The sequence below is a fragment of the Tyto alba genome, unplaced genomic scaffold (assembly GCF_018691265.1).
Source record: "Tyto alba isolate M040663 unplaced genomic scaffold, T.alba_DEE_v4.0 Super-Scaffold_6, whole genome shotgun sequence".
Lineage (NCBI taxonomy): Eukaryota > Metazoa > Chordata > Aves > Strigiformes > Tytonidae > Tyto > Tyto alba.
The window spans coordinates 46,187,843-46,201,570 of NW_024881327.1; the positions used below are offsets into that span (position 1 = coordinate 46,187,843).

General features: G+C 36.2%; 1 protein-coding gene across 8 annotated transcripts in view; it reads left to right on the plus strand.

Moving 5' to 3' along the window:
* The window catches only part of ZFYVE28 (zinc finger FYVE-type containing 28), a 159,622-nt gene that overhangs the window by 91,979 nt on the left and 53,915 nt on the right, over positions 1-13,728 (plus strand). For all 8 annotated transcript variants that reach the window (XM_032987426.2, XM_032987429.2, XM_042808340.1 and 5 more), the window contains exons 3-5: positions 7,248-7,385; positions 9,923-10,125; positions 11,865-11,954. In XM_032987426.2, coding sequence (XP_032843317.1) covers positions 7,248-7,385; positions 9,923-10,125; positions 11,865-11,954 — 431 coding nt within the window. The remainder of the gene's footprint in view (positions 1-7,247; positions 7,386-9,922; positions 10,126-11,864; positions 11,955-13,728) is intronic.

The window sequence follows — 13,728 nt, forward strand, 5'->3', positions numbered from 1 at the left end:
AGTTGATTTTTATTTTGTTTGAGTCAGGCCACGAATACAGTTTTTAAATTTACCTTTTTTTTTTTCCCCCCAGAAATGTTAAGAGATCGTCTGCTTTGCCCGTGATGGTAATTGCTGAGTGATCTCTCCCTGTCCTTATTTCAACCCAGGAGCCTTTTGTTATATTTTCTCTACCCTGTCCAGTTGAGTAGGGGGAGCTTTGGTGGGTACCTGGTGTCCAGCCAGGGTCAACCCACCACACAGTGGAATGATATAGCTAGGTAGAAAACAAATGTGCAGCAATAAACATTTTTAGTTAGTAAATTTAAAAAATAGAAAAATGTGTCTTTTACAATCTTGTCTAAGAGCTTTTCTTCATTGTTGCTGGGAAACTTTTGGTCACTTGTATGATTTTTCACTATCAAATGGTTAGTATCATGGCTAGAAAATATAAAATGATTCACTGTAAGTTGGGCCATCAGTACAACTTCCATCAACTAACAAGAATTTTACTTCCTTTCTGTGTTTTGGATTAATATTCGATCTTATGTAGGGAGTGATTAATATTGTAAGATATTATGATCTTTTTTTCAAAGAAAAAATAGTGTTTACTGCTGTAGTCTTGAATTGTAGTTTCCCATGTGAACAAGCTTTTTCATGTGTTTTCGTTTGCTCACATGGATCAAATAGGTCATTTGGAGAAGCTGCCTGTTATCTAAGACTGTGGGCAGAGTGGATTGAAAATGCTTCGCGCTGCAGGTCAGGGAATTAATTTTCAGCAGAGAATCATAGGGAGGAAAGCTGGCTTCTAACCAGCTCAGCGCTGAATGTGCTGGGGATGCATAATGCTTTCACTCAGCAGCAGGGAAAGACAAAGCAAAGGTGACAGTAAGTCATGATTACACACCTCTGCTCTGGTCATGGCCTCAGCTGTGGAGCAGCTTTGGAGTGATACGAAGAGGGTGGTGCCAGCTCTGTGTCAGGCAGAAATTGTTTCTTGATTGGGAAATCTTGAAGTACATTTTAGGGCTGTTTTGGGATCACTGTGCCATGATAGGAAGGCAGTTGCCTGGTACTGGTGGAAGTGAAAGCCCTTTTTATGTTGTTTTGCAACAGTTAGCTGTGTTCCAGGCAAATGTCTCTTTCCCTTCTGTTGCTCTGAAACTACGTAAAAGGGGATGTTGTTATACCCAGTTACTTGCTGGATTATTTTCAAATTTCTTATATTAAAAGACAAGCATTTTAGAGTCTTTATAGAAAATAATTAACTATGTATGCACTACTGTAAGAGCATGTCTGTATCCCTGATATTTATCTAGTAAACTTTCGATTCACTGTGGACAAAGTTCTTAAGTTGTCTTTTACTGACAAAGGAAGGCTTGGCCGAAGAGCTCTGTACTGAGAACAGTCTTTCAGGACAAGTTTGGGTATACTTCATTTCAGTAGAGACAGTCCTGTCTAATATTAGTTAATGGCTTTTTGATGTGGAGGAGTGAAGTAGAGGTTTGTGTTTTGTTTTGTTTTTTTTTCCTTATGGTAGCATCAGTAACGCTTAGATCTTTGAGATCTGAAAATGGTCTTTTCTGCAAAGAGGGGAGGATGCCTTGTAAGGATGCTGTACTTAATGTAGTCTCTCAAATTGGATTTAGTTATAAACAGCCCCTCTATAAATGAGGATTCTTCTTTTATTTACGGAGAGCTATATTTGTGTGGCTAGTAAGAAAAGAGGGAAATGAAATCCATGATTAGGTCTTCATGTTAGAGACAGATATGATCAGAACAGATCTAAGTTAAATTTAAATGTAATTTGTCAAACGAGTGCACACTGGCTTAGTGAAAAATGTCATTTTAGCCAATAAATAAATACTACATCTTTGTTAAAGAACCATTTGTTATTGGAAGCTGTGCTTAAATATCTGTGACCTCTTTTGTTTGAAAATTGGTGTGCCAGTGTTCACCACTGCATATCTAACAATCTCTCCACTTGGGGAGATGTAATTATTCAGTGTATGCATAATGAATTTTGAATATATGCAGGAGGTAGGATCAAAATTTCCATTAATAAAGCTGTGATGCTTGGAGTGTTTAGTGCCCTTGTGAGGGTACTCTGGCAAGACAGTTCAGGAAGAGAAGCTTTGACATTGCAGCGCAATGCAAGCTGCAACAGTCATTGTTGCTGGGCTGGGGAGATAAAGTATTTAAATTGCTAGAGATCCAAGTTGCCTTTAATTCGTGATGAATGTTTGTACAGCTCTATAGTGGGCTAGGTTAAACTAGGAACTACTGAACAAAGTTAAGTTCATACATGGAAAAATCCTAAATTTAGGAAGTGGGACATCAGCAAGTTGGCAGTGGGAAGCAGTCAAATAGCTGATTAGGCAAAAGAGAGATTGAAAGCACAGCCTTTGGGATCTGTGCAAGGTGGGCTGGATGGAGAGAAAGTGGTGGAACTTGGTGCTGTCTGGAGAGAGCCTTGGGATCTCTGATGGGCGAAACAGCTATCTGTAGGGACCCTGCTGGGTTCTACAGCCAGGACTTTTGGGTGTCCTTTGAAATCCTGTTACATCAAAGAGTAGGTCACCTTATTATTGGTTTCTTCTGTTAATGAAAGTAACACATAAAAATCTGAATATTAGCTAACAGCTTTAATTACAACAAAATCTTCCTTTATGTTTGGCCTTAATTTGTGTTCATCAGTTGCTTCTGTTTGTCTTAAATGTGGTGTTGAAGGAGTTGTTGCAGCTTAATGTTAAGTCAGTAAAAGAATGAAGGATATATAAACAAAGAGGCTAAAATACCATTTATTAAGCTCATGGAGGTATCACAGATGGTGTTACCTTGGCTAGATTTTACTGATAATTCAAAAAATGGATATTAAAGAGGTACTGAACAACATGGGAATTTTCTTCCTCTGAAGAAATCTTGCAAAAAACCCTCAAGAGGATCATGTTAAATTTAATAGCATGGAAGAGCAGCATAGATATTACCAAGGACAAGTACAAAAAGGTGGATAAGTCTGCATTTTGTTTATCTAAACATATTTTAGAACATAAGTAGGATTAAGTTATTGGCTTTTCTTGTTGTACCTATTCTGAAAGCTAATGCAGCTGTTGATGTTAGCTTTATGCTCTGATTATTGCGTATATGGCCAATTACTGCTGGGCCAAAAATAGACCAACTTTCTGTCCTCTACTGTGGCTAACTACATACATTGTCTCACTACCACTCATTATCTTTCCTATCAAAATAAAATATAAGTGCTCTCCGTTATGTGAAACACTGAGCTCTGTTTTCCAGGAAATAAAGAACTTGGAGTAAATCCCAAAGCAGAATCTCTGCAGTGGCTGCCTTTTGTGCTGCTAAAAAGCCTAAAAAGAGCATCTGAAACAAAACAGTGTTCATCCTGGTATGCAAATGAGCCAAAAGATAACAGATATAGCCACCAAAGGATACATTAAAATCCAGAGGCTTTTATGTGGAAAGATGGATCAAATCAAAGATTTATTACTTCAGTTCCAACTAATTGATTTCTGTTACTTAAATTAGAGCAAAACCTCAATGTTGCCATGTATCCAAACCCATTCTTTCTTAGCTTACAAAGCAGAATACTGTAATTAACTAAATTAAATGTTTCTTGAAGCTCTTTTAAAGAAAAGACTAATTTGCTTACAATGCATTGGATAGTCTGTCTAAATTGGCTGGCATCCTTCCATTTTCAAAGCAGCTGAGTTCATTATGGGAACAAGTATTCCAGATTTCCTATTTAGGTTAGTCTGGGTGTCATAAGGAGAACAAGTGAAAGAGAAGGAAAGTGATGGAGAACTGTTTGGTTGGTTGTTTTTTTTTTGTGGTTTGTTTTATGTGTTTGGTTTTTTTTTTTTTTTCCTGTAGTAGGATAAAATAAACCTTATAAAAAATCCACGAATTTGTGAAATTCTACAACTTTAAACAGCAAAAACAATTAACCTTGTAGAGATCTTTCAGCATTTATACACTAAATGGCAAAGTTCCATCAACTATTCTTTCCGTAATTTTCCAATGTAACTGCTAGAGTGTGCAGGAGAAGATGCTCATCTTTTTAATTGACTTTTTGACTTAGTTTTTTGACAGAATGTCCAGCTGCCTGTATGAAGCCCGGTAACTCTTTACAAAGAACCGCTACTGGTCCAGAGATTGAGCTATTGTGATTTATCTCCATTGTGAAGTCTATATTAAAACTCTAATTACCTATGGTTTAACTTAACAGTATTGCACAAGTTAAAAGTAACTTTGTTATTTTAAAGTGACTCTGGAAGTTTGGCATACACAGAGATGTGTGGGTAGATCTTGGGTGCTCTGTAGCAGAAGCATCTAGAGATTATAGGAATATTGAAGAAATTGGAAGAATATTAAATGTTATTTAGGTGGTAAAGAAATGATATACTGAAAAATTAGTAGTATACTTGTTTTCTTAAACATGTAATTATCTTCTTTATATCCTGTTGCCTTCAGCTGCAATATTTAAGTGCATTAAGGTACAAGATTTCACAAGGCTTATAATAGTTATCTTCTGAGATGATTTAGACAGTATTAGTACTTTTTTGCAGGTATAATGATCAGAGAAAGAGAAAAAAAAATATAGAACAGTTCCTTGGTCAGGTATGAGTCCTGTTGCTTTTAGTCCACTTAGATAAAAGGTTCTTCGATATATCAGGAATTTTGAATATGTATGTAGGTGATTATAAAAGGGGGATTCAGTGTGTTTTGCAGCTGCTGTAAAATAAGATTGCATTTGAAAAATAATGCATGAAAGTAAAAAAGAAAATATCGAGGAAAGCTTTTCAATATGGGTCTCATCATAGTAGGAAAAAAGTAAGAGATTGAAAATTGCATTTTCCCATATTCAAATTTGGTGACAAGTAAAATAAATTGGGATATCATGTTCTAAAATAAAGTGGAATTGGATTATTTAAAATCTGAGATAAGCATATTCAAATATAATTCTTCTCAGAGTTTCTTGCCTTAATATTTCTTTGTATTTCCTGCACCTTTTCTAAATTCAACTGGTAGGATTACTTTTTAGCACTATATCTCTCCAGTGCTAAAAGATCAATGCAAACTTTTATTAATTCCCTGAAGACAGGAATCTGGCTTTTTCATTCAGTTGCCAGCCTGTATTGCTTTGGTGATAAGAGTAGGAGCTACAGACAAAGCACCTGGTCTCAACAGAGACTAGTAATAACTGATCTAAAATACATCATGACTGACTTATGCCCTTATACAATTTAAATGCTTTAATCCTTATTTTCATTCTTTGCTCTGTAACTTTGGGTAGGAACTGAGTGGATTTCCTTATGGGACCTACTTTCAAACTATTTTGATTCCCCAGCTAGATCTAGGTAAATAATGATGAGAGAAGTATACTCAATACCAGGAATTAGGAAATGAAAGGAAGGAAAATAAGAAACTTGATATTAGTCTGCTTTTTCTCTCCGTAAAGCATGATGCGGATTTGCACATGATTCCTTGACTACCTCCATTTTATCCTGAGATGGGAGGTGGTGGTAGTCGGACTTGTTCTTCAGCCAGCAGTTCAGGAGGGGGGTGCTGAAACAGGGTACGGGCATCTTTGCTCTTCTGACTTCTTCCAGGGTTTGACCTTAGGTTCCCCTTGCAGTTATACTAGGGAATATTGTGAGGTTGTGCTTTCCCTTAATTTCTACAATGGGCATCCCTTTGGATTCCTAGGGATCCAAGTGCCCCACTAATCCTGGCAGGCAGTATGTTACTCCCAGCACAGTGAGGAGGAGTGTCTCTGAAAATTAATTATTTTATATGTCAGTGAATCTAGCTTTGTTTTCTTGTCTCTTATCATACCTGCTGGCCACAGTCTGTGTTGTGATGCCATAGATGAGCTACAGAGCATTTGGTTTTCAGATTCATTTCTGGAGAAGATGGTTGAATATTATATGCTCCAGTGTGTTTTAAATGTATTGGGTGTTATTTATTTGTTTTTAACAACTTGTAATGAAATGTGCTACCTTCTCACAGACTGGCAAAAAATACATTTATGTAAAAATGTTTTAATTGCTAATACATAAAGTACTTTATACCCATGTGTAATAAACATTGTCAGTGATTGATTAATTTATTTATTTTGGATGAAGATGACTGTGATTATGGCACTAATGTTAAAATTATTTTGTGGCAACAGCAGTTACACCAGTCTGTACTGAAATTACAGAAAATGTGATCTTTTGTACCTAAAGTAGGTTCTGTCTTTCTCAGTGGGGAACGTACTAAAAGGGCAGGTTTCTTCAAAATTCCTGTCTTGTTTTATTTTTTAAATGCAGGGGAAAATAAACCAGTAAAGTGTAGATTTAAAGCAATTCTGTCTGTTAAACAGTTATATACAGACATACTTGTTCTTATTTGTTCAAAATATATTTTAAATAGAACATAAATTCTGTAACTAGTGGAAGAAGCGTGAGACAGACAAAACATCTTTAATGAAAGCACTCAGCCTTTGAATCTACCTTTATTATGTTAATCAGATTCTATGCAGTTCCCAGCAGGGGTATGTGAAAATTATCTTTTCAAATAAATGAATACAGATTATTTACTGCATATCAAGAAGCTGGTTATAGGTCTTTGATCTTTGTCCGGGTGCAGATGTAGATATGAGCAGTTACTAAGTCTCTAACTTGTGCAGTGTCCCCTTGCCTCCTGGGTGGCCTGGGGATGAGAAAGCAAGCACGTGTGCCAGTCCTTGCCCACTGGGAACTCAAGTGTGGAAATTACCTGCTTTATATTCCCAGGATGAGTGTAAGTCTATTCAGTCCCAGTGGTCCCAATATAACTAATTTTCTAACATCTCCAGCGTACTGTCATGCATTCTTTGGGAAGAATGAAGTGTGGAACATTGGAGCTGGTAAGAGGAATTACGAAAGGTCGAATTTAATTGTACTACTTCTTTATTTACTGCTATTTTACAGATAGCTGGAGGTCAAGAGCTCTTTAAGTCATGCCTCCTAATCAGAAGTCCCACTAAAGGAGTCAGTTAAATGCAGTCTCTGGGGAAACTAAAAAAAGTGACGTTTGCCACTCTGCTTTCTATGCAATATTCTCCTCTTTGTTTTCTCCGTGTGTGTGATGACCATAAGAGTCAAATACTGCATTTTCTATCTTAATTAGTTGGTGATTCACTAATAAATTCTATTAAAAGTTAGAAAATACTTTGTGGAATTTTTGTGGGAACAGTATATATGCTATCCTGTATTTTGCTCCAGGATAATGTTTTGAACATCATAAATCAAATCATGGATGAATGCATTCCACATGAACGGGCAAATCGAGACTTTTGTGTTAAGTTTCCAGAGGAAATACGCCATGACAACCTTGCAGGACAGCTTTGGTTTGGAGCAGAAGTAAGTCTCTCCTATTTCTGTTACTGGGGGTTAATGGACAGCTTTTTATGGCATAAAGCCAGAAGTTTACATCTTGAGACTTTTCTGAAAATGGTACATATAATTACAGCGCAAAGCAAACAACATTGAGAACTTGATCTCGATGCTCAGTGGAAGGGGTTTTGGTATTGGTTGGGCTAACAGCATACCGGTTTATTTTCATAGTTATCTGCTGTCATTATGGCCACCTCTTAAAAACTATTATTTTGTGAATTAGCATCTGATTAGTATTCTTGAGTTTTATTTTATTTATCCTGATGGGCCATCTTACAGCTCATGCTTTGAAAATTTTAGAAACAAATAAAAGTATACAAGGGAATTTTATTGGGATAAAATTTTATCTCCGATAAATACAAGTGCATGCTGTCGCTTTATTTTAATGGCTATATTATACTATAACTCATACTAAACATACGTAACTTTGATCTGACATTGGTGAGAGTAGTCTGGACATCCCACCACACAACAGCATATTGTGGTGCTGTTTTCAGCTTTGCCTCTCCCATGTCTGAAGCAATCCTTTGGTTCCTGTTATTCTCCATTTTTTTTTCTCTATCAGTTCCTCCTTTCTTTTTAAAGTACGTACTCTCCATCAATATTTCCTATCTTGTTCAGTCCAATATGCCCCCATGTGTTCTGTTTCTTTGGCAGTTGTTAATTTTAGGCTCCTCTGAGTCAGGGAAGTCCTGCATGGAATTTAGAAAATGAATTTGATGTTAGTGCTTTATAATCCTGTCCTCAGCAAAAACAGCAGCAGTTTCTCTTCATTGTCATGTGACCTTCACTGCCATCATCCAGATGATGCCATGCTCTGTTTTAAAATGCTGAGAGTCTGACATGTTGGCTTAATGGTGCTTCCTTGGTAGTTAAGTAGGAAAAGATGAGGTCATTCTTTCTGCAACCACCTGTAATGAATCCCTGTGAATCCCATTATGCTTTCTTACTCTAGGGGACTAAAATCAGTATTACAGCAATGAACAAATAGGAAAAATGCCAGCCAATAAAGTAACTTCTTGCATTGTGGAAAATGCTTGAGGGAATTACAACCAGCCAGTATCTTCTAGGAGGAAAAAAGTCTTCCTTTATTCACTGTTTGTGTTACATAAGATAATGCTTGTACTCTTTCCAAATCAAACTTTCACTCTCTCCAAATCACACCAACAGATTAGAGAGACTTGTTGGTTTTAGAGAAAGTAACATATGCAGTGATGAAGTAATGCTCATACCACTGTAGACACTGTCCTCCTGTAAATTCATGTAATGAAGAAGACTGTATAGACTATTAGGAATATACACTTACGTGTCCTTGTCAGTGCAATCACTCTGAGTTTTCAGACTAAGAGTACCTATCAACAGGTAAGACTTGCCTTATCCACACATTTTTCACAAATACTGTTTTGGCTGATAAGAACATGATCTCCTGAGTGCCCTTAAAACATGAATCAATGCATCAGTCTGCTGAGCAAAGGCTGGGATTGCAGGTCACCCATACAGAGCTGGAGAAATGCCTCCTGTCCAGGGGAGTGCAGGGGAGAAGGAGGGAACACAGATCTGCAAATGAAGATTTAAAAAAAAAAACAAAACAAAACAAAACCTCAAAACTTTGAGACTAGAATAATCTTGTATATTTTCAGTTAATAAAAATATTTCCATTAATACAGCAAGTATGATTTATATCAGTGCTTCTTGTCTTCCACATGTATCCATAAAGGAATAAAACCAGAAGCAAAGTTTATTAAATAGCTTGTTTTTAATAGCAAGATTTCAAAAAAGTTTTATTAATGTGTTACAGTAAAAATCTACTTTCAATGTCTTTGTGATCTGGTCAGAAGGAGTCAGTGTATAACTCCTGGGGCAAGGAGTCTCTTAAATAGCTGATTTCCAGAAACTGAAAGGGAAGAATCACTTTGTGACCTGGATTTTATGTTTTTTCCTATAAAATATACTCACAGCTTTTGTGGGGGGCAGGATGCTGGCCTACCTGGATCCCTGGTCTGACAGCCAGTGTGACCAGCTGTGCTGCAAAAGGCATCATGGTTGCAGAATTTCTGTTCTTTTTGTAAGGAATAGATTTATTTTACAAAATCAAGCAATTTCGCCTGAATCAAAACAGTGCATTGATCATACTTTAGCTGGATTCATATGCCTCTTATGCAAGCAATCCTTGCATACATAGAATATATATCATACAAATACTTATTGCCTAACTAGTGGGAGAAGAACTTTTTAAAGTTCTGTCAGGTCTGTGGTTCTTGTACTTGAACCCCTCCCTGTCTTTATGTCTTCCTGACTGAGCTGCTCCCTAACCTTTTATGTGAAGACTTATGACTCTTGGCATATAAGTGTTAATTTTTTCATTTGTTTAATAATTTGCAACAAACTGGGGCTAAGTACTCCCCTTGTTCAAAGTATTAAATATCCCATCCTGTGCTTATTTTTAAAAAACATAAAAGTAACTTTGTAAAAATTAATGTTTTCTCTCTTAATGTATTTCATAGTGTTTGGCTGCTGGTTCAATTATTATGAATCGTGAAATTGAGAGTATGGCTATGAGGCCCTTGGCCAAGGATCTGACCCGAAGCCTAGAGGAAGTTAGAAATATCATTCGTGACCAGGCCTTAAGGGATTTGAACCTCTACACAGAAAAAATGAAAGATTCACTCAAGCATTTTGATGTCCTTTTTGCTGAGTTTGAATTAAGGTAAAAGATCCCAAGTAAATGTGTTGTGAGAAGTGGCTTGGCTCCTACAGCTGTTGTGTGGCTTGTTGGTTTTCAGAAGTTGTCTGTTTTGTTCTGTATTCTTTTTATGAAAAAAGTGTGTAATTTTTTTATCATGGTATTTGAATTCTTTGGTAACTTGTTGTATTGTTAGATTTTTTTCTTCCAGTCTAGCAGTAATGAAAAGAAAATTAAATAGCTTTTTAGCAATCAGTATTTGCTCTCTTCAACTAAACTATAATCTTCCATTTGAAAACTGGCATATGGCATTTGAGGGAGGCTTTCCAAGACACTAAAGGAAGCCATAAATCTCTTCCCATAATGTTTTCTTTGTCAGAGGAAAGGCGACAAATAAGAGACATTAAAAAAAAAAAAAGTATGATAACAAATAGTCTAGAGATTATGAGGCTTTGTTCTCTTGTGCTTAGACATACAAGCAAGATGCACCCAGTCAATTTAAGAAACCAAATTGAAATCTGATGAAGGAAGTGCTTTTACACAAACCATAATTAACCGCAGGAACTCACTGATTTAAAAACTTGTGATTGAAAAATGGCTTGGAGGTTTATAGCAAGAATTAAAATAATTGGCTTTAGGCTGAGAAAACTAACTGCTTATTGCATCAGAAGTCACACTGACCAAGTCCTGCATTGTACTTCAGAATTTAAGCCAGTTTCCTGCTTGTCTGCTTGTTTGTGGAGGTGATCATAGTTACAGACAGGATACTGGCCAAATTCATCTATGGATATAACATACTACAGCCATTCCTACCCTCAGCAGAACAGGTTTCTTAGAATTGGGCAGTGTGCTAAATTTTTCTTGGGAATAATCCATGGACTGTCTTGTTTCCCATTACTGTTTGTCCTTCTGCAGTATTTACACTCTCTTATTTTAATCAAGTAAGCAATTTTTTTCTGATTTAAAAAGCCATCGTTATACTGTTACATTGAAAAACATTTCAACTGAAGACATTGGCTAAAAATGTGCGTTTAAGTGTGGCTTTGAGTGCAGACACCAATGACAGTCAATAACTGGCTCTTGACAGTGGCTGTGCAGTTTCTGGCCTGTCCATACTGTCCACATACAGTATTTTTCTATGCCATTATTTTGCAAAGAACTATTTCCCTTCTTGTGTTAGATTTAGTCTACAAATGACTGATTAAGTAATACGGTGACGGAAACCCACTTTTACCAATGTTTCTTACCTTGTGAATTAGTGCATGTAATTCCACATAGAAATGAGGCCAACTTCTAAGTCTCCTAAATTGTCTTTGCTGGGTAACTGAATTTCACTAATACAATTTTGGGTAACACCTTTCTAGAAAAAAATGTGTGGTTTAGTGTTGTTTTTTTTTTTTTTTTCTTATGGAAATGCAGAGTAAACTAATCTGTCTTCAAGATGTAGCAATAAAGATCCTTCTAGGGCCTACCTACCTGTGTCACACATTATGTAGTTCTGATTGCTAACTGTGTGTAATTATATTTCTTAATTACTACTGAGTTCCGCTGCCTCAATCTGCAATAAGTAAATAAGTTGCATTTCTTTTGGATTATTACACTGTACAATTTTCATAGTGAGTGCTGTCAGAATGGTACAGGAAAGGGTAGGTTTCTAAGATGATTTGTCCTAGGTTTGTTTTTATTTATAAATTGATTTGTTAAAGCATGTAAAATAGTAGCATGTTATTTTTATAATCTTATATTTATAATAATATTTGTAGTTATGTGTCAGCCATGGTACCTGTGAAGTCTCCAAAAGAATATTACGTACAGCAAGAGGTAATCGTACTTTTCTGTGAAACTGTGGAGAGGTAAGCATTTTAGTTAAGTACCAGATTTTCATTTCTGTGTTTATTTTGTCTGACCTTTTTGTAGAAATACTTTTAACTGTAGTGTTTAAGAAGCATCACAAAACACCAGGTATTTTGCTTTTCTAATAAGTATCCAAGTACAAAATTAAAAAATGTTAGATGCTTGCCAGGCACAAGACTATGCTTTTTTGTTTTCTAGACAAAAAAACCCTCAAACTTAATAATCCAACAATAACAGTATTGTTGATATGCCTAGTTATAGATGTGTAAATGAAGACTAAGCATTTAAATAAGCTAAACCTGTTTGAAGCATCAAGACTTAATGATATTTCATGCAAGAATACATGGGGAGGTGATTCAAATCATCTGTGAACCTCTAGTGGATTTCATAAAGAACTTGTAATGGCTCTTTAACATCTTATAGGACTGGAGCTTGACTCTACATGTATGAAGAGAAGATGTTGAAAAACCACAAACAATCTAGCAATTCATAAGGGTTTTTTTTTAGAAATGTAAGGTGATGATAAAAATGTGAATTTGTTTGGAATGTATTATATTGAAGAAATTGTTCTTTTTCCCCACCCTGTGAGAGTAACTAGCCTAGCAGGTGGGCATTAGAAGGGAACAGTATGTGAAATACCTGGCTGTAGTGAGGTTTTGAGCAATGCAACACTCTTCTTGAAAGGAAATTAGTGAACCATAGGCTGAGTGGAATTATTAGAGACCAATTGACTGTAAAATGCACTTGACATAAGTGTTGGTTTTATTCTTACATTAGGAGAACTTGTGAAGTAGGACCTTGGGTCTGGTGTGGTCAATAAGGAATGGAATACAGAGCACACGGCCACAATCTGTGCATGAAACCAAGATCAGGCTGTTTTAGGCATTTTAAGAGATACGATTACAACTCAAAATGGTCACAACAAGTAGGAGGAATTACCTTCCATCAGTCAGAGAGCTACTATATACACACACATAGTTTCCCAGTAAAAGGAAAAAGGTTGTTTCCCATTTGCAGTTTTGGATTATCTGGCAGTGGGCTGTCAGAAGGAACAGTGGGCCACACGAGTCCATGCTTTGTTAATACAAAGCAGCGCTTGCTTTGTGGTCATTTTGCTGTCCACCAACACCAGTACTGGCTAGACAAGTACTGGCAAGGAATAAGAAAAAGTTGTTTCCATTCTTTTGGGAACCCGTCAGATCTCAGCAGGACTAATGTGCAATTCTGAGTGTTATCTCATGCACTGATATGGACAAATTGGAGAAGAAATTTGACAATGTTATGAAACTTATGAAGAAATTGTGAAGAAACCTGGAAAACATTGCCAAGTAGAACGCCTAAACTAACTGGAGTTTAGCCTCAAAGGGGCTTAAGATATTTGAAGAGTTATTAGAGGACTATGAAGTGTCCCCCAGATATTAAATTCTTAGACTTCAATAATAGTTGCTGTATAGAACTGGGGTTCTTTAGTCTGGTTTATTAGTTTAAGGGGGTTGATCTAGATGATTATAGCAAGTTTTATTTGAAAATGAAACCGAATATTTTCCCTGTTGCTTGCACCAGTGGTTTTCAGTAAGAAGCTGAAGCCTGTCATGAAATAGTAAAGAAAAATGGGAAAATGACATAGAAATTATTTTAGTTTTGGATGCCTATAAAAGCCTTAAGTGTTTAAAGATTTTTGTTTCTTATGTATTTTTTTAAGTAAAGATTACAGCAGTCAATTATATATGTAGTGTTTTAGAGGATACCAAAATAGTTCATGAGTTAAATACT